This window comes from Melanerpes formicivorus, unplaced genomic scaffold, assembly GCF_026170545.1.
Source record: "Melanerpes formicivorus ecotype bairdi unplaced genomic scaffold, bMelFor1.0.p_v2 SCAF_8, whole genome shotgun sequence".
Lineage (NCBI taxonomy): Eukaryota > Metazoa > Chordata > Aves > Piciformes > Picidae > Melanerpes > Melanerpes formicivorus.
Genome location: NW_027142360.1, coordinates 19,143,128 through 19,163,401, shown reverse-complemented (window position 1 = coordinate 19,163,401; position 20,274 = coordinate 19,143,128). Strand labels below are relative to the sequence as shown.

Sequence of the window (20,274 nt, the reverse complement as noted above, 5' to 3'; positions counted from 1 at the left end):
AGCTGGGTACACCCAGCTGAGGCATCGCTGATACCACAGGGCTGCTCCTGGAGAACTGTTGAGCTGTGCATCAGGGGTGGCACAGACAGTGTCACCACTCTGGCAAGGTGGGAACACAATGGGGTTTAAACCTGTGCAATCATTTAGTTAATGAACACACTGTGGTGTGAAGCACCAGAGGAGGAAACATCTCCTCTGTCTACAGCAAGTGAGGACGGGAGGACAAGCAATGCTCTGACATTTTGCCATTAAACCAGCACTGAACTGGGCAAAGGAAACTCTCTACACTGGACTCAGGGGTGGGAGAAAGACAGTTCACTGGTAGCCAACAGAATCTGGCTTGACTGCCAGTTGAGCCAGGCATATTGGAGCAGGGAGAGAAAGGCCCAGTGGTGTGCAGGAAAGCCCACCTCAGTTTCTCCAGCAACTTGTGCTTCATGCCACCTGTGAACAATAGACCTGCACACAAAACAGTGTGAAGTCTGTGTGATGTGCATTGCTTGGCACCTCTGCTGTAAGAGTGCCAAGAGAATAAAGAAGCCATGTGGCACCCAGTTGTGAGTTGGCACCAGGAGAGATGGGAGAACAAGAACAGCCGCTGCAGGTAGTAGCAATTACCTTTGCTGATGCAGTGGCTGTTAGTCCAAAGGAACAGCTGCCAGAAGGGCTGCTTTGGGATTTGGGAGTATTTGCAAGGGAACAGATTTTGCTGGGAAGTGAGAAATCGTGCAACTTGACTGCAAGGCAATAGTAGGGAAGGAAGAGGAAGGCAGAGGACAAGGAAGACAGGAGGAGAAGCAAGGGACTTTGGGATTACCATCGGAGAACCATTGTCTAGATTGTTTTCATGGAGCCCAAAACTGCTTCAGGAGTACTGCAGACAGTAAAAGACATCAATAAACCAATACAGACTTTACATGCCAGCCTGGGACTCTCAAATTTACATAGAGACCTATAAAAGCTCCAGTCTCAAGTTAGCCACAGGTCAATGAGACCCTCTTCCTACATCAGAACTGTATTCAGGCTACTTTTTGGCCACCACCATCCCTATTCCAGCCAAGATATGCTATTCCCCTTTCCCTGTGGCAGATTATCCATGGCAGAGTTATGAACATTAGTGATTTTCATTCATGCTCACTTCTCCCCAGCTTCCAGTTCCCACGGGAGACCCAGCCACCCACCCAGTCAGGGACATAAAGATCTGCACAACATTTATAGCCCTGGTGCAAGTCCCCTCAGCTATTCCATATGTCCAGTAGCATCTGTTGTGGCTCAAAATAGGCTTTTGCAGTCTCCAGGCTTTGAAAACATTGTCTCAGTCCCCACAACATTCCCAGTGCTTTGCCAGCAGTGTGAGAACAAATCTCAGCTAAAAGGAGGGAGAGTATCAGAAGACATTCTTGGACAGATTGTTGATGTGTGATGTAACAGGGCATACCCCAGAAACACTAACTATCTCCTTGTGGGGAGGAACTTCTCAGTTTCTCTGCTGTGGGGAAAATCAAGGCAAAACCAAGCATCTGGTAAAATATTTGCCAAAAGCTGGGAAACTGAAGAGCTGCTGAGATTTTTGTGGCTCAAAACCCAGCCAGGAGAAGGGTAGTTGAGCACAGACAACCTCAGCACACTTACCAGGGAGGAGGAAGGGGCCTGCTAGGTGTCACTGAACCACGGGGTAGAGGGAAATCTTTCACCTTATTTGTGATCTCCAGGTGGATGGATGGCCTGCTGCAGACACCCCTCTGCAACACACTGTGCAGAGAAAAGCAGCTCAGTCTCAAAAGGAAGCAGAGAGATGCCCACTGAACAGGGACTGCTGGGGTCAATGGGAAAAAAGGAAGCACAGTGCTTAAGCTGTACTGCCAACTGTTCTGGAAGGACAAAAATCAAGAGCCATCCCCTTTCATCCTGTACAAATTATTAACAAAGCCTTGAAAGAGTATGTTGGTTTTCTCCAATAACTAAACTTTCCTGGAAAAGCAGAGGAGGCACAGCACTGTTTGTACATAGGTTGGCCTGGCCACATAGTCACATAGTCAGCCCCACACAGGGCATTAAACTTTAATGACCTGCCATAACCTGCCTCAGGTTGGCTAGTGGCAGGAGAAGGAAGGAATCCTGAACTGAAAAGATGTCACGCCAGATCCTGCTATAAGACCCCAATCTAGACAACACTGTAGAAGTACCCTTAACTTGAAGTGCCTTAAAAAGCAGTACCCATGCTGCTCAGATTGGGTAGCCTCTCCACAGACTGCTCAGCAGCACTTTGTGTTCCCAGGCAGTGCTTATCCTTTTGTTTTCCTGTCAACACCCTATTTCAGCTTAAAAAAAAAAGTCTTTTTAAGTGCTCTCACTTCCAGGCTGCTATCAGATGTCCTACATGACAGGCTGACTAGTTCTTCCCTTTGCCCTGCAGGAAAGAGTTGCTAGAAAATTACCCAATGTGGGATAAAGCAAGATGTTGCTATTGGTCTTTAGAAACACAGTGACGACCCAGGTGGAGAAATTCTTAACACATGGAAGTAGAAAATCTTTACCCAGCAAGGAGGAAAAGAAAATTAAACCACCAGTTAGATCCAGAACTAAAACTCTTTACCAATTTGCAGGGCATACTGCAATCAGCAAAGGAAGCCCTTTTGGGAAGTGTAAGCCCAAAGAACTAACTGGAAGGTGGCAAGCATAAAGGGTTATTATTTCATCCAGATCGGTGTCCTGCACTGTGTACTAAAGTGTCACTCATTCCAGACCCCTCTGCACTCTCTATTATCAGCACTGGCTGTAATGCCAAGCCCAAGTCCCTGCAGAGGTAGGTTGGTAGATTGGTTGCAAGCAGGGGAATTGAATGCTTCCAGTCACTGGAAATGGGTGGAAAGAAAAGTCAGGCTGTATGTGTGGGTGGGGAGGATGAAGAACTCATATGGACAGTGAAACTCCAGTTTCAGAGGAGGTAAGCAGAAGAGGAGCCTCTGTGCATGCAAAGCTCAGAAAGAGCCCAGGGCTACACCAACAGAGGCCAAAGCAACTGTAGAGAACAAACATGGTCCAATATGAAAGGACCCAGCTCTCATACTCAGCAGCTAGGAGGAGACTCTGCACATCTGTGACCACAAGCACCCATAGCATCCCCTAGAAAGGAATAGAATAGAATAGAATAGAATAGAATAGAATAGAATAGAATAGAATAGAATAGAATAGAATAGAATAGAATAGAATAGAATAGACCAGACTAGGTTGGAAGAGACCTTCAAGCTCATCGTGTCCAACCTATCATCCAACACCACCCAACCAACTAACCCATGCAACCAAGCACCTTATCAAGTCTCCTCCTGAACACCTCCAGCGATGGCGACTCCACCACCTCCCCGGGCAGCCCATTCCAATGGGCAATCACTCTCTCTGTGTAAAACTTCCTCCTGACCTCCAGCCTGAACCTCCCCTGGTGCAGCCTGAGACTGTGTCCTCTTGTTCTGGTGCTGGCTGCCTGGGAGAAGAGACCAACCTCTGCCTGTCTACAACCCCCCTTCAGGTAGTTGTAGACAGCAATAAGGTCACCGATGATGACCCCATCACCCTGGGATATCCACAGGTAAGCCCAAGAGCAGATCCTGTCACATTAACTTTCAAAGCTATCAGTGGGCCAAAATAGGTGCAGGGGTTTTATCTGAGCTTTTATGCTTGGGTTTGTGGCAGGGGTGTTTTGTTTGTTTGGGGTTTCTCAAGAGAAAAACCTAGAGAGAATAAATTCTTGACCACCGTCAGGGATACCCGGGGGGATTTCAACTCTCACATATAAGACAATGGTCTTGAGAAAAACTGTGTGCCCTTGTGGCCTCTCCAGGTCTCAGTTCCCCTACATTTTTTAGAGCTCCCTGGGAGGTCTCATGGAAATGGAAACATCCATGCAGTCCAATTCTCACCATGTGAGCTGCCATCCAATCTTTGCAAACAGAGCTGTGACTGACAAACGTGGAGTTTCAGGCCAAAAAGCAAATGCACAAGGACTGAAAGGAGGAAGATGGTGAAAAGTCCCAAGAGAGAGACATGCCACTGTCTGTCCTGGGCCAAAGAGCTTGTGGAGGGTAAGAGAAGTAGTTCTACTCCTGGAGAGAAGGAACCATCTCATTTTAATCATGATAAAATGATCCCATTGAAGTAGAGCTCCTTAAAAGATATCACCCAAGTAAAACTCACGTAAGTTCCATTCAGCAGAAGGACCTTGACACATTTATTGACCCACTCCCAGAATATTTTCCCTTTTTACAAGGGGAACATTGGACCATGGGAGTACAAAACTGGCTAAACACACATTGCAGTTAAGAATCTGAGCACAAGAAGTAATCCGAACTCTCTAACCTAAGTGCCAACCTGGAAGCCATATTTGCTCCTTTCACAGCTATATCTTTCCCCAAAGTCTGCACTCAAAATGGCCATGAAGTACATGGGTGACTTCCAGGACAGATGCAGAGAGCAGGATCATGAGGCACAGTTATACAAATTTGATCATCCTGTTGAGTGAACACGGTGGAGTTTCCTGATTCAGCTTGACTCAGTTACTTCCCCACACTACCACCAGCATCCTCTCTTTTCCACCTGATACAGTGGACACAGAAGCACAGAAAGGCTGAGGCTTGAAGTGATCTTGGGGGGATATCTGGTTCACCCCACCTGTTTTGGCAGGGTCACCTACAACTATCTGCCCAGGTCATCTTTATGCTCCTAAGCAGCAACAGTAGTGTAAGAGGGAAATGGCAAAGCACCATGTCCCCACACATGTCACCCAATACTTTCACCTCCAGGCACTTAACCAAGAATGCTAAAGCCATCTTTTCCAAATCCTGTTTCAAGGCAAATTATTTGCACAGCTGGGAGACAAAGCACAAAGCATCTCACTACACCGTCTTCCCCTTGCCCTCAGAAATGACGTTCTCAGGCTGTGCCCGCATGTACCATTCCACCCAGGCCCCATCGTACACAGCAACGTCTGCTTTGCCACAGAGGTAAGCCCCCAGAGCCACGTGGCAGGCAGTGACTCCAGAGCCACAGGTGGCTACCACCGGCTTTAAGAGGTCCACCTTCTTCTCCTGGAACAGACTGCGGATCTGCTCAGGGGTCTTCTCTAAGCCAGCCTCTGTGAGGAAATCAGTGAAGGGGATGTTCGTCGACCCGGGGACGTGACCAGGCTCGATTCCTGGAAAGCAAGAAGGATAAGAATTAACCTCTGTTGTCTGGGACAAACCCATCTTAAAATGCATTGCCTGTTCCACTGGAAGGAGTAGTGTTTCGTGTATTTTGCTAAACAAATGGGTTCTTTTTTGTGAAACTTTGCTTTAGTAGATTGCTCTAATCTTCAGGTTAACTGTAAAGTTCTACCCTTCCTCCTAGCTCCTTCCGGATCTTCCCTACATCAGAGCAACCCACTCTGACAAGGCACTGACGTAAGCACCTCCAAAGATGTTTCTGAGGGGAAAACACATGAAGAAACCAAGGAATATCTTTGAGGTGCATGAAAGCTACATTCCTCACCCCAGCCCCTGAGGAGAAAAAAACCAAAAAACCAACATGCAGTTTCTGCACTCCTGAATTTTCAAGGAGCATCCCTTGCTCATCACAGGAGACAAGGACAGGTGGATACACTGCTTCAAGTCCCATCCCGTAACAGACAGCTTATTCCTCTTCACTATCTCTAAGGCACTCAAAGTGATGGGCACCTTAAATGAAGTCCCTTTTTATCATGCCAGTGAGTGTCTCACTAGGCACATTACCATCTCGTGGCTCTGGCTCCACTCCCCGGAACCGTCCTGCAGCACGTGCATCCACTAGCTGGAAGCGGCGGGAATCCAAGTTCTCTATGACGTCCTCGTACGTTTTCACCAGGGACTTGTCCAAGGAGGCATGGAACTCAGCAGGAGCTACCTGGCTTTTCCCAGAGCTCACAGCATGCCCCTCTCTCTGCCAGTTCTTCAGGCCGCCATCCAGAAGGGAGACAGCTTCATGTCCAAAGGCCCGGAACATCCACCACACCCGGGGCGCAGAGAAGAGACCTTGGTCGCTGCCATCATACACCACAACGTGGGAATCATTGCCCACACCCAGCTTCCCCACGTACTCGGCAAAGTCATCAGCCTTGGGCAGCATGTGATCGTAAGGTGAAGTGCGGTCGCTGCACTGGTCGATGTCAAAGAAAACTGCGCCAGGGATGTGGCGCTCCTCGAATTCCCGCTTTGGGTCACGCTTCATTTTCGGCAGGTACCAGGATGCATCCACAATTCTCAAGGCCAGACCAGCTTGCTTGGACTTGATGGCTTCTGAAAGCCATTTTGCAGACACCAGAGCACGGTAGAGGAGCTGCTGCGACATTGTTCCAGAGTCCTGGCCGAGGTTACCTGATTCCTGGGGTGTGCCTGAAGCCACCTGACTGCAAAAGGAAGAAAGTCACAAACTGGAGACCAGCCTTACAAATGGAAAGAGGTGTATTTGGGGATCGAAATCCTTTGTCTGTACCAAGCTGCTGGCTAAGCCTCCAAGCCAGGAGGCTGAAACGCTCCAGCACTGAAAATAAAGTTTCACGGAGCTCAGTCCACATCCTGCCCTGCGTGGGACAGCTATGGCAACAGTCCTGCCCTGCACCCAGCCTCCCCAAGCACACCTGGTCTCTCCACCTCCAGCAAACACCTGTCAGTCCTGACAGCGTTCAAAAGGGGAGGAGGGCTGCTACAGGGACCCCGAACGGAGAGGACCCAGTGCCCCGCGATGAGGCAACTACGACAGGGGCTCCGTCCCACTCCTCTCATCGCCTCGAAGCCCAGGCCTTACCGGGGGCGTGGCACCCCCCGGGCTGGACCCCCGCCGACTCTCGCTGAGCTCCCTTCCGCCCCGGACACCCCCAGCTCGGCGGATCGGGGCCGAGCTTTCCCCCGCTCTGCAGCGCGGGAAGGAGCGGGGCCGGCCGGCCCACCACCCCGCTCCGTACCTCCTTGCTGGGCCTCAGACGAGCAGCACCCGCCCGCGGTGCCTGCCAGCCATAGCCTCCTCTGGGGGGGCGGGAGCCGGAGCCCTCCCAGCGGGCCGGACCCGGGCTGTGCCGCCCGCTCTCGCACCGCCTCCTCCGGCCGCGCCCCCCGGGCCGCGTCTTCCCCCCGGCCGCCGACATTTTGTGTGTGTGTCCCCGGCGGCGGCGCCCCCTTTCGGCCTCGGCCCTCTGAGATGGCGTCGCAGGTGCTGAGCCGGCCGCTGGTTACGGCCAAATGGCTCTCGGAGGCCGTGCGGGCCGGGCGAGTGGGGGCTGGCCTGCGGATACTGGACGCCTCCTGGTACCCCCCGCAGGAGCGAAACGCGCGGCAGGAGTTCAAGGAGAGGCACATCCCCGGGGCATCCTTCTTCGACATCGAGGAGTGCCGGGACCAGTCCTCCCCCTATGACTTCATGCTGCCCAGCGAGTCCCACTTCGCTGATTACGTGGGGCGCCTGGGGGTCAGCAATGACACCCACGTGGTGGTGTACGACGGGGATGCGCTGGGCACCTTCTACGCCCCCCGCGCCTGGTGGATGTTCAGGGCCTTCGGGCACAAGGAGGTGTCTGTGCTGAACGGCGGCTTCAAGAACTGGGTGAAGGAGGGCCACCCCGTCACGGCGGAGGTCAGCCAGCCCGCCCCAGCTGTGTTTAAAGCCAGGCTGAACAGGGCCTTGCTGAAGACCTTTGAGGAGATGATACAGAATGTGGGGTCCCTGAAGTTCCAGGTGGTGGATTCCCGCCCCGAGGGCCGGTTCCGGGGTACTGAGCTGGACCAAGGTAACGAGCTGGGAGCAGCGCCTGCCCCCTGCACCACAGTGGGATGAGTGTCAGTACTGGCCTGGGCGTAGCAGCTCGTCCCAGCCAGCAAACAGATTTTCCTAACGCACAGGCGTGTGCAGCAGCCTAACTCGTGGATTTACCTTAAGGGATCCATAGTTGATCATTGGGATCCTAAGTGCCCTCACGGAATGCTTTTCGTGTGGTTGGTTGTAAAGCTGCAGGAAGAAATAGCAGTAAAGATCTGCAGTCAGTTTGCACCAGGATTCCCCATCCCACCCCCTGCAGAAGTTAATCAGACAGAATGCAAACACAGGAGGTGAGTGCTCCCAGGGGGCTGTTCAGGGTCCTATCTAACGCTAGCACACACACACACAAACTCTCAGTATTCATACAGGCACTTCTCACCATAATGAATGCACCAGCAGAAGCCCAGGCTTTAGTCAATGCAGTAACCCAAGGGACGTTTTCCTCCTTCTGATTTCCAGCAAATAGAGAACTTGCTTAAGCTGATCTTTGTCCTTTTGCTCTCTGCCATTAAATCTAACAAGCTTGAGTAAGAAAAGCCCCAGACCCTTCCCAAATGTATGGGCTGTCAACCTGTCTCTTTTGGATGTAACACAAACCAAAAATCGATTGTATTACCTCAATCAAACACCAGACACGCAAGCAGCAGGGGCGGGAGAGGTCCTGCGCCGTGGGGACAGCTGGTTCGGCAGTGTGCCTGGCATGAAATTCAAGTTGGTTGGTGTAGGATGCCCTTACTGTGTAATTTAAGCCTTGGCATAGCCTAGAATAACCTCTCCAAAAGGGGATCACAGAAATGGTTTAAAAAGAAATGCAGTTTCTAAAAGGAAGCACAGAACGGCTCGGCAGCAGTTGTTTGGGTCCGAGTTGAGCTACGTGCTGCAGGAGCAGGTGTGCAGCAGGCTTCTGCTGCCCCGAGGCAGTGCTACCTCTCCTGCCAGTTGTCATTCTGGTGTGACTGACTGCTTATGTGTGTCCTGCAGCACCGCCGTGGAGTGTGATGCTGTCCTGAAACTAAATTTCAGCATCCAGACCTCAGGAGCGTTTGGCTGTAAGTGCCTCTGTACACATGGTTCACATAAGTGTCTGCAGTGAGCCCCTCCAAGCACACCTAACCTATGCAGAAGGTGGGAGAGGTAGTAGAAGTGACAGAGGAGACTGTTGCAGAGAGAGGGAGAGCTAGGCTTACCACTTTGTTTCTTCATCCACTGCAGCCCATCAAAGTGAAGGTTGAATTTTAACCTCAAGACATGAATAAAATGCTCATCACTGGGAGTCAGGTGTGTTTCTCATTCTCTTTCCCAAAGTGAGAGCTGTCACCAGGTGACAAATACTGCAGCCCCTGTCAGCATCTTGAAAACAGATTATGTTTTTTTTCCCTTTGAAATGAGTCAACATGGAACAGTTTATTTGTGGTGGTCCAGTTTTGCTTCTCACAGCAGATCCAGCAGTGTAAGCACTCCAGCTGCAGCTGCTTGTTCCACATGAGCTTGACAGCCTTCTGAACCAGGCTAGCCAGTAGCTGCAGCACAGCCAGCAGTGGGTGAAAGGCAGTGCTTACACCTCAAAGAGCAATCTGAAATCAATGCTGATTAATTACAGGGGCCAGCCAATCAGGGAGGAGAAACATTGCCTGCAATTTAGAGAAGAAGAATGGTCTTGAGGTTAAGGAACCTTCTGCTTTCTCAGGTGATTTCAGTTTAATTATTGCCTCAGCTCTTGACTTCCTAATTAAGTCAATTAATCTCTCCAGTTCCATGAACTCCATCTCTGGAAGAGGCTAATTTCAGCTGACTCTTTTGCCTCTTTAGTTTTTCAATTCCTTGTGGTAAGAATTAGTTGTCCCTGTTTTATTTTTGTGCAGCAGCTGCCTTGCTGAGTTTTAGGACTCTGCAGCATTTAAGATAAGCATGGCTAATTTTGAGTTGCTGGGAGAGATTTACCTAGGTTGCCAGGGTGGGAGAAAAATGGGCAATTTTTCTATATGCCAGATCTCATTGGTCTTAAATGCAGGTATTGCTTTGGATGAAGAAGCCCGGATGTTCCTCCATGGTGTGCAGCATCAGCTCATCATTTCTGGAGGAGCTAGCAGCTCAGGCCTACTCACTAGCTGTGATTCAGCAGTGGCCTAACCAGGTCCTTTCCTTACTCAGGTGCTGTGCAGGTCTGTGGTACCAGCATGAACTGAGACAATCCAGAGGCAGATGTTAATCATAATTAGATGATTACCAGTGCTGGCCCTTCTCTGAGTGCTGAGCACTGAAAACTGAGCAGCAAGAATCATAGCTGAACAAATACAAGTTGTGAGTGTCTGATTTTTTCAGACACCTCAGGAGGAGAAAGTTGCCAGACAAGAAATTCATCATCCTAAAACCCAAACTCAAAGTCCATTCATTTTCAGCCTTTGAGTAGCACATACACAGCTCTTTGCCTCTTTTCCCAGCTTCCAGTCTTCCCTGTCCCAAACATAAAGCTTTTGCTCACCCTGTGTGGGCAGTGGGAGTGAGAATGAAATGTTGCTGCTTATTCCTGCTCTCCTCCAGCTGTAATTTGCAGCTATGAGTGGACTGGCTCTGCTTTGACCATGAAGTGATACTCAAGGCACGACAACATGGAGAATGAGAGGCTTTATCAAAGTCTGCTTCAACCCATAGGAACCTACAGTCAAAAACTGTCTATTCATGTGCTCAGGCTGACAAGCATCAGCTGCCAGAATTGGCATGATGGCCCTGCTGGTTCTTAGAGTTGACTCTTCTGGCTGCACACACACAAGAGTATTTTGACACTGGTCTAACTGGGGACTCCCAGGGAGCTGAGTAGGACCAAGCTCAGAGTGTTCCTTCCAATGAATTCACAGTAGGTTGGATGAGGTCACTAATGGTGATGATACCATTTGAAGGGAAGAGAGAGATTAAAAAGGAGGCAACAGAGGAGGAAAGCTGTTCCATTTGGAAAGGAACAGCCATCTGCAGCTAGCCAATTCCAGGACCACGGGGAGTTAAATGTGGGCAGGGCACATCTTTTATCTTTTTGACACTAAGAAATTGCACCTAGAGCTTTCATCACAGAGGGAAAGGCTAGGGAGAAGGGGCTGTAGTCTTAGACAAATAGCCAACAACAACAACAAAAAAGAAAATACTTAAGCAGAGAATTTTAACAGCTGTGGAAAATGGGATTCAATAGTAAAGAAGGTAACATATTACAGGTTACAGATTGTGGGGGAGGATTGCCAGGAGCCAAGCTGAGTGAGACTTGGCAAAAGGAATTAAAACAAATAACAGAAACTGCTGGAGCACTGTGAATAAGAAGAGAACAAGGAGGGAAGGAGTAAATAGGGTTGCTATGCAGTTAGCAGGGGTTCCAGATGAAAGATTATTTGTGTGCAGCCTCACAATTACCCTGAATCTGTGCTGCTGGCTTTTTCTCCTGAGGATAAGTCTGTAGAGTAGGGAGAGTGGTAGCAAGAAAAATAGAGATGTGGAAATGGTCATTTCTACAGAGGGAGAAAAACCAGAAGGTGTCCATGTGTGTGCTCCAATCTGTGAGGCAGACTGCATCAGTCCCAAATATGTGTCAAAAAGAAGTCATGACATTGCAACTTCATGAGGCAAGGATACAATGAATTTAATCAAGAGGAGGGTTCTGTTGAGCAGGAACACTGGCAAAAGTTTGTACTTGTTTCTAGGATAGGAGACACAGCACAAGCTAGGTGGGTGTTGATCTGCCATCATAGACAGACTGGAAGGCTTTCAGAAAATTCTTCAAGAAAAATTAGTTGGACTAAAGATAGAATGGAATAAAATGCATTGCTAAACCTGCACTGTAGCTAAGGGCTCTCTGTCCTTGCCAGCAGAATTGATTTGCCAGATGAAAGAATTGGTTCCCGTTTTTCATGTGTGCCTGGAAATTATGTCTGAGCTTTTCTTCCAATCACTGGAAGCACCTCTGAGGTGGGCTTGTTCCATTTGGACTTCACTAATGCTTTGGACATATTATTAGAGGGGCAATTATGAGTTCAAGGAGAGAAAAGGGCAACTAGCACAAGTACTGTTAGAGTCCCAGAAGAGCTGACTGAAAGGGAGGTAAGAATAACTTGTGCTGAAAGCAGATCTGTGGGGCTGGAAGTTGCAGGCATGGGCCATCCTTATGCTTCTATGCCTTGTTTCACATTTTTCTGAATCCTCCAGGCACTGAAAATAGAGAATTGCTACTGAAATGCACTGCTGGTACAGCCATGGGAAGGTTTAAATGCTCACTTGGGGAAGTGTTATGTGAGGTACCACCTGCAGTGATAGAAGTGACAAAGTACAATGCTACGGAGAGCAAAGCTGAATGCATAATAGTCTAAATGGTACTTGCTTGTGTTCCTCTTACAAGCTGAAGAGACACATTTGGAAGGAATAGAAGAGGAGAAGGATGAATTATCACAGAATTAGCCAGGTTGGAAAAAGACCTTCAAGATCATCAAGTCCAACCTATCATCCAACACCGTCCAATCAACTAAACCATGGCACTTAGTGCCCCATCCAGTCTCTTTTTAAACACTTCCAGGGGTGGTGGCTCCACCACCTCCCTGGGCAGCACATTCTCTTTCTCTGCTCTTGTCCTAGCAGAGAAAACTGATAAAACTTACTTGACCACTCAGGATTCTTAGAATCATAGAATCAGCAAGGTTGGAAAAGACCTCAAAGATCATCAAGTCCAACCTGTCACCCAACACCTCATGACTGCTAGACCATGGCACCAAGTGCCACATCCAATCCCCTCTTGAACACCTCCAGGGATGGTGACTTCCCCACCTCCCTGGCCAATCACTCTTTCTATGAAGAATTTCTTCCTACCAACCAGCCTAAACTGCAAAATTGTTTTAGAATCATAGAATTGATGGGGCTGGAAGGTACCTCAAAGATCATCCAGTTCTAACTGCCCTGCCATGGGCAGGGACACTTCACACTAGATCAGGTTGCCCAGAGCCACATCTAGCCTGGCCTTAAAAACCTCCAGGGATGAGGCTTCTTCCACCTCCCTGGGCAACCTGTTCCAGTGTGTCACCAACCTCATGGTGAAGAATTTCTTCCTAACATCCACTCTGAATCTACCTATTTCTATTTTTTCTTCCATTCCCCCTAGTCCTGTCATTACCTGACACCCTAATGTCCACCACCTGCCCTATTTCCTCCCTTTTTCCCCTCAAACCCCAGAGCACCTGGGCTCTGGTGGAGTCTCCTCCCACCCTAGGTGTGGCCACTTGGCCCTCCCCACCCACTCCCCTTTTTAATCCCCTCCAGGAAAGGCAGAAGCCCTAAGCTGAGCCCATCTGGGCTGAGGGATCCTCCTCTCATCTCTGGTGAGTGCTCCTGGTGCACACTGGGTGATGGTGGTGGTGACAACAAAGGCCGGGGGGCCTGGTGGCCCCCCGGTCAGGTAGGAAGAGAATTGATGGTTCCTGCAGTATCCTAGAATCACTGGGTCATGGAATTGTTAGGGTTGGAAGGGACTTCAAGTATTTCTGTAATAGAATTTGTTGTCCTGTCTAGAGTTATACATTGTAAACTTACCTAGAACAGTATCCTTAAATAGCAGCCCTTAGGCTTTATGTACTGAATCCACAGAAACAGTGTGATATTAAGCAGGATATTAGTAAAAAGTATTCTAAAGCAAGTATTTCACTGGTATCTGAATCCATAAAGTGAAGTACGTTGGCTTCAGTGGTAGATAATAATAAGGGGAGGATCAAGTTAGTCAGGTGCAAGAACCTCAGATACAATTTTGCCTTAACAACAGCAATTATTAACCTCCTGTCCACCAGCTCAAATGCTGGGAAGTGCCACTTCTTATCCAGAAGGCTGCTGGTCACCTAGAACTGTTTCTAGGGTGTCTGAGGAAGTGAAAGGTTTCTCTAACAATCTCTGAATGGTTACAGGCTAAGGCATGAGGCTGTTGGGAGGGTGGAGTGCTCACCATCAATATTTTTGATCTGTAGCAGGAAGACAGAAAAGCCATTTCAGCCACAGGGCAATGTTAGCTCAAGGATAAATAATGTATGGGCTGACTGTGATGAACTTAAGGGGAATATTCATTACCAGTGTTCACGTGAGCAAGGAGGTGCCTCAGCAGGGAGTTTAATGGCCAGAATCCAATCTGGCTCTGAAATGGATGTGCTTTCATAAGAGAGATCCCATAAAGTGACCACTGCAGCAGCTGGGAGCCAGGCTCTGTAAGCCTTAGGGTTTGTTCACAGAGTTTCTAAGGGCAACTGCATGAGTCTGATATGGAGTATGCTTTGTGTGATGTGAAGCAGGAGCAGATGTGTCCTCTCCCCTAATCAGATCCCAGCTGTGTCCAGCTTTGCCTTTCAGTGCTCTCTTTCTCTGCTCTTGTCCTAGCAGAGAAAACTGATAAAACTTACTTGACCACTCAAGATTCTTAGAATCATAGAATCAATAAGGTTGGAAAAGACCTCAAAGATCATCAAGCCCAACCTGTCACCCAAGACCTCATGACTACTAGACCATGGCACCGAGTGCCACGTCCAGTCCCCTCTAGAACACCTCCAGGGATGGTGACTTCCCCACCTCCCTGGACAGCCCATTCCAATGGCTAACAACTCTCTCTGTGAAGAACTTTCTCTTCACCTTGAGTCTAAACCTTCCCTGGTGCAGCTTGAGACTGTGTCCTCTTGTTCTGGTGCTGGTTGCCTGGGAGAAGAGACCAACCCCCTCCTGGCTACAACCATCCTTCAGGTAGTTGTAGAGAGCAATAAGGTCTCCCCTCAGCCTCCTTAGGCAGTCCAAGGCATTGTGGTTGTGCAGTGTCAGCTCTCTCATTCAGCTGAACACCCACATGCCTGAGTAAGTAGTACAGAATTTCCCACCTTTCACTCCCAGAGTGGAAGCACAGGTCTCTGATTCCCAACAGTCTTCTCAATCTCTGGAGCAAAAAACTCTCCCTGAAAATCAAAATAGAAAATGCTCTAAAATGAGACTGTGTTCTATTCAGATCTGCTCACCTCCTACCTGAAGAGTTGTTTAAGGGTGGCATGTGTGTGTCTTGGAAGCCTCCAATAGGTAGGTTCCTACCCTTCCCTTAAGATGTGTGAACAGACTAGAAAAGTGGTTGTGACCACATGGCCTAGAAACCTGAGAACTGAGAGTAGCCCTTCCTGTGCAGCCTCTGGGGATTTCTTAACCTCAGTACACTTCCTAGTGCCCTAGGAGGGTGTGGGAGCATTGTTCCTCAGATCCCACACTTGTCTGTATTGGACCATCACCACTACTGCAACAGAGCCTTGCAGAAGGGTTAGGACCGTTTGCTTGGGAAAATAGTAGCTTAACCCAGGCATGAAACTCCAGTGAGAAGCTCTGCAGTCTGAGAACTGCAAACAAGGTTTTCTCACATGCATTTTGTAGTTCTTTTTATTTCTCCTCTGTCACACAGACACTGTATTAATGAGGGAGTTTTGCATTTCTTTGTACTGAAGTGATGAAGTGTTGTTTTCTGGAACTGGAAAAAAACCATGATGAAAGTACCAGTCCAAAATAGTGTCTTTTTAGTTTTCTTTCTTCCTTTTTCCCCTATGTTAGCCCCTCCAGAAGTCAGCAGTTTTTCTCCCATCTTCTCTCTGAAATGCTAAACGCTTCTGAAGGATGCAGGAGGTGACTAGTAGACAGCAGCACCAGATTTCTAAGGCATTCACAGAGGATGAATCAAGAGACAGAGGGTACATCTGGAACCGGGAGAGATCTTGTGAAGCTGACTCAGGGCAGCTTTGGTTATCTTTAGGCTCTTGCTTTTTGTCAGCAGAGCAAAAATGCCCTCCCCAATACCCTGCCAAAACCCTTATGACACACCTCATCACATCATGGCATCACTCTGCATGAGTGATGAAACTGCAGGGATGTGATGTGTGATGTCAGTCTCTCACTAGATATACCTCAGTTACTGTGACAAAGGTTCCCTGCCACAATCTCTGATGGTAATCTCTGCCTCTTTGCCTGAGATGGGTTACCCTGCTGGTAAGTGAAAAGCTGTCAGAGAAAGAGATTAATATTTATGTGATTTTTCCCAGGGCTGTCTTAGAAGTTCAAACCTAGCAAGGAACCATTCCCTGAAATACATTTTCAAAGCAATATGTAATGGTTCCTGCTCCAATGAGCCTTGTTCCAAAGCCTCTCGAAGTCGCTGGAAAAGGTTTCGCTGAATGTAATGGACTTTGATTAAGCCTGCAGGGACAGAGTTTGAATTTCAAGGGCATGATGAAAATCTTGCCCATCATATTTTTATCTGCTTCTCACTAAAGACCTTGCTCTGGAGATGCAACTTTGAACTTGCCTGAAGTTGTCAGTGATTCCAGTAGAAAAATAGAACGTGTGCCGGTCTCATCTGTGGAGTGGATGAGAAGTCCAAATTCTCACTTCTCTGACCCCACTGCCCCGGGATAGCTGCCTCAGCAGTGCTGGGGCTGACTCTAAGGTTGCCTAACTTTTCTGAAATAGGTTTTTAAGGTGACACAGGAATAAACTGTGAACAGATAACTGCTTTTACAAATGCCACACTTAACTGCTTTCTGCAAGCTGTGTCACTGCACGCTGCTGGCGTAGCTGGGGAAGGTCAGAAATGCACTGCTGCATTCCTCTTTACACAGATCCCCTTAATGCCTTTGTTAGAATCTTTTCTTTGGTGATTCTTTGATTCTTACCACATCTAGGGCTTCTTTGAGTTCCTGCTTCTCATTGCTTTTGAGTGGAAAATAGTTTGCTAAATATTCAGGGAGCTTTGACTTCAATTCCTGCATTAACATCTCCCTCTTCCTGTTCTCCTTGTCTTGTGCACCCTGGCAGGGCTGGAATCCGGTCACATCCCTGGGGCCGTGAACATACCCTTCCAGTCCTTCCTAACAGAAGCTGGCCACGAGAAGAGTATTGAGGAGATCCAGGAAATCTTCCGTGAGAAGCAGGTGGACCTCTCCAAGCCGCTGACTGCCACGTGCCGCAAAGGCGTCACCGCCTGCCACATCGCCCTGGCAGCCTACCTGTGCGGCAAGCGCGACGTGGCTGTCTACGACGGCTCCTGGTCAGAGTGGTTCCACCGGGCCCCAGCTCGCTACAAGGTCTCCGAGCTGAAGCGTGGCAAAGCCTAGAGGAAGAGCTGCTTCATGGGCAATGAGATCTAGCAGCTGTCTCCAGCCTAGGGTACAGGGAAAGGGAGGTGGTGGAAGTGTGTGTGTAGGGGGAAATCCACCACCACCAAGATAAATGTATATGTTGCCTGCTTTTCTGAGATTGATGAGTAGACTTCTATCCATCTTTGATCTTCCTACAATGAATAAAATCCAAGGTGATTTATCTGGATATTTCTGATTCTTCTCTGTCGCCTGTTATCTGCTTGTAGTGGGTGGGAAAAGCAGCTTTGCACCATGGAGGGAAGTTGCAGACTTCCTTGAAGACTTGCAGAAACTTCAGTGGCCTGGTGAGAGCTCAGGTCCATGGTGGAGCAGAATGAATTAGAAGTCTGGGGTTAAAGTGCAGTGCTGGGCGCTGGACACAGGAGGATCAAGTTGTAGTTCTGTCACTGACACAATGTCAAGGTGTTAGCCTTCTGCCAGCCCACCACCTTCCCTTTTCTAATGTTAAAAATGGGGACCCTTTCACCTTCCTCTCTGATAGAGGTCAGTGAGCTCACATGAAGCAATTGGAAATGCTAGAAGATAGGGTTCTGCTGAGTACAATCTTACTGGTGGTTACCAGGACTGTGTTACACGAGTCTCCCAAGAAATCCTGTGCCTGTAATGGGAACTTCTGGGCACAGGTTTTTCATGAGGCATGAACCTTCTACTCTTCTCCTTTTTGTTTTGTCAGTTACCAGGGATCACTCTGATCTCTGCCATGCTTCTTGTTACCATGGAGACCACAGCTTGTAGATAGAGGAAGAGTTGTTCCCTTGCAGCTATCTTTTCACTTCAGCCTTCATCCCGCTTTTACACCTGGACTTCAGCAGGACCTGCCTGCTTGTACAAATCACTGTGGCACCACATCAGGGACCATGGACCAGGTGAGGGGGAAGTAGTTGCAGAAGAGGCTTTGCCTCTTGGATTACTTTTTTTTTTTAAAGTCTCCTGTTTTGGAGACTTGGCCAGGCACAGAAGGCACATGAGACCAATTTTTATCACATCTGGTAGCTGATGAGAGTGGCCAATTCCTACACCTGTTTGAGGACATTAATTTTCTGCCTGGGAGAAACAGCTCCATGGCTGCATATCTGCAGTGTAAGGCTATGCTGAACAGCATCTGTTGTTTTCTCATTAGTCCTGAAAGAGAATCATTTTTAGCTTTTTGATCAGCATAGGTCTTTTGTGATATGTTGTCTGTTGTCACTCACAGAGCTGGCATAGCAAAGAGCCATCATTCCGTGGCTTTTGTTATCCAGGAGTATGGTCAAATGGCCTTAAACTCCTCCTTGGCATCACAATGTAGCAGTCTGAGCGTGGTGCTTTGACTTTGGACCTTCCAGCTCAGAAGTAAAAAGAACAGTAATTATTAACAACATACACAGTTACAAACTAGGAGGTAGGAACAGTTGCAGGCTTTAGTGTCATGTTGCCCTGGAGGAGCTAGGAAAATGGAAGTTATCAATGAATGGAGTTTGGGAAAGGAGCACATTGCATCATTACACAGAAAGTCAGCTGCTTTGGAAGGAATAAGGAGTTTTTACATTGTCAGGCTGGAAAGTTCTTTCCACTGAAGATAGTAATCATAAGAACCAGGCACGCTGTTGGTTTAGGTAGGAGGTGGGAGTTAACAGCAGTTTATTTAGCAGCAAAGAATCCTGCACTTTGATCATGTGTGTGTTTGGCTGCTCTTTAAAAAGCCTGCAAAGCAATACAGAAAAGCAGATTGTGCCAGACCTTGCACTTGGCTTTGTTAACTTCAGGAGGTTGGCACTGGCCTGCCTGTCAAGGTTCCCTCAGATGGCAGCCCTTCTCTCCAGCATGTTGACTGTATCACACAGCTTAGTGCTGTCAGCAAACTTGCTGGGGGTGCACTCGGTCACACTCTCCATATTGTGAACAAAACTGTCAGCCAGCACTGGTCCCAGTAGTGACCCCTCCAGAACATCAGTTGCCATTTGTCTCCACTAAGACATCAAGCCATTGACTGTCATTCTTTGAAGGCAATCATCAAGCCAATTCCTTATCTTCCAAAAAGTCCACCTATCAAAACCATTTCTTTACAATTTAGAGAGCAGGATGTGGTGGGGGACAGTGACAAAAAGTTTGCACAAGTCCATCCAGGTAAACATCATCAGCTGCTCTTCCCTTGTCCATCAATGCTGTTACCCTGTCATAGAAGGTCACCAGATTTGTCAGGTACAGCTTGCCCTTGGTGAAGACATTTTGCCTCCTACTAATCACCTCTTCATTTTTCATGTGCCTCAGCAGAGTTTCCAGGAGGATCTCTCCCATGATCTTGCTGGGCACAGGGATGAGACCAACTGAGCTGTAGTTTCCAGGGTCTGTTGTTTTCCTGTTTTGAAACTGAATGTCCTGTTTCCCCTTTTCCAGTCAGCGGGGACTTCACCACGTTGCTGTTACTCTTCACCAGATTGCTGTGACTGTGCTCTGTCACGAGCTAATTGGACAAATGCAAGCATATGTCCCTTCCTGATCTATATCCCGTTTGTTCTGCTGCTAGTGCAGGCTCTCAATGACCAGATTCACCACCATGAGCCCTGCATTCAGTTGTAACCCCTGATGGGTTTCACAGCGCCTAAGCCTGTAGGGCCCTGCTGAGATGAAGGACAAAGTCTATCAGCAGGACATGACTGAGGGTTACACTGACTTTCCCTCTGAAGGGCTGCCTCCTCTTGCAGGAGGCAGTTTGCAAAGGCTGGAACCTTGTGATTGATGGATCAATCACATCAGCAGGACTAGCAAAGCAAAGCAGGGGTTAGTCTGTGCCAGAGCTGAGGAAGAAACTCCGTGTCCAGCCTGCTTCTCTTCCTCTGCATAGCCAGCACTGCACAGGCATTACATTTATCACCTCCTCCTCGATTTTTCTAGCCTTACTTCAAACTGTTGTACAGCACCTGACAGGTCTGACATCTCTAGGTGCTCCAAAGTAAAAAAATTGCTTTTTCACTGAGGTTTTTCCCCTTTTGGCTTGCATCTGCACCACTACCTGTGAAAACCTGCAGCTCAGTATTCAGGTTGGCCATGCCCTAGGCAGGCTGTTCCCTGTCAATTGTTTATGTGAAATCCTGCAGGATTTCTTTGCTTTTTTTTTTTAACCTAAGAGGCTCATGAGTTGTAGGACCAGGCAAAGGACAGCTCTTGATCTGGGAATGTGCAGGATACATTTGTGTGAGAATAATCTATCTAAAGATGAGCAGGCCTGCTGTTCCCTTCCTTCCCATCCCTGGGCCTGACACAGCCTTTGTTTCTCTTCCAAGAGAGTGCTAGA

At 48.3% G+C, this 20,274-nt stretch overlaps 2 protein-coding genes across 3 annotated transcripts; one reads left to right on the top strand and one right to left on the bottom strand.

The window, feature by feature from the left end:
• Positions 1 to 4,196: 4,196 nt before the first annotated feature.
• On the bottom strand, positions 4,197 to 8,340 carry LOC137443050 (3-mercaptopyruvate sulfurtransferase-like). Of its 2 annotated transcripts, XM_068142367.1 has the most exons (4): positions 8,198 to 8,340; positions 7,933 to 8,007; positions 5,763 to 6,415; positions 4,197 to 5,188 (listed from the first exon to the last, which is right to left on the bottom strand). In XM_068142367.1, exons 2-4 carry the CDS (start codon positions 7,944 to 7,946, stop codon positions 4,890 to 4,892), a joined length of 966 nt encoding a protein of 321 aa, XP_067998468.1. In that variant the 5' UTR covers positions 7,947 to 8,007; positions 8,198 to 8,340; the 3' UTR covers positions 4,197 to 4,889. The 2 variants fall into 2 exon arrangements, with proteins under 2 accessions (XP_067998468.1, XP_067998469.1); XM_068142368.1 differs by lacking the exons at positions 7,933 to 8,007; positions 8,198 to 8,340 and adding an exon at positions 6,971 to 7,100.
• Positions 7,137 to 17,166, top strand: TST (thiosulfate sulfurtransferase). The gene is made up of 2 exons (XM_068142369.1): positions 7,137 to 7,789; positions 16,657 to 17,166. The coding sequence occupies exons 1-2, from the start codon at positions 7,204 to 7,206 to the stop codon at positions 16,953 to 16,955; spliced, it is 885 nt and encodes a 294-aa protein (XP_067998470.1). The 5' UTR covers positions 7,137 to 7,203; the 3' UTR covers positions 16,956 to 17,166.
• Positions 17,167 to 20,274: the final 3,108 nt, after the last annotated feature.

Excerpts from the sequence above, each read along its gene's own strand:
- LOC137443050 (XM_068142367.1), bottom strand. Across the intron at positions 5,189-5,762 it reads GGAGCCAGAGCCACGAGATG|GAATCGAGCCTGGTCACGTC; the intron begins GTAATGTGCCTA and ends CTTGCTTTCCAG.
- TST (XM_068142369.1), top strand. The coding sequence starts at position 7,204 with ATGGCGTCGCAGGTGCTGAGCCGGCCGCTGGTTACGGCCAAATGGCTC. Across the intron at positions 7,790-16,656 it reads GGGTACTGAGCTGGACCAAG|GGCTGGAATCCGGTCACATC; the intron begins GTAACGAGCTGG and ends GCACCCTGGCAG.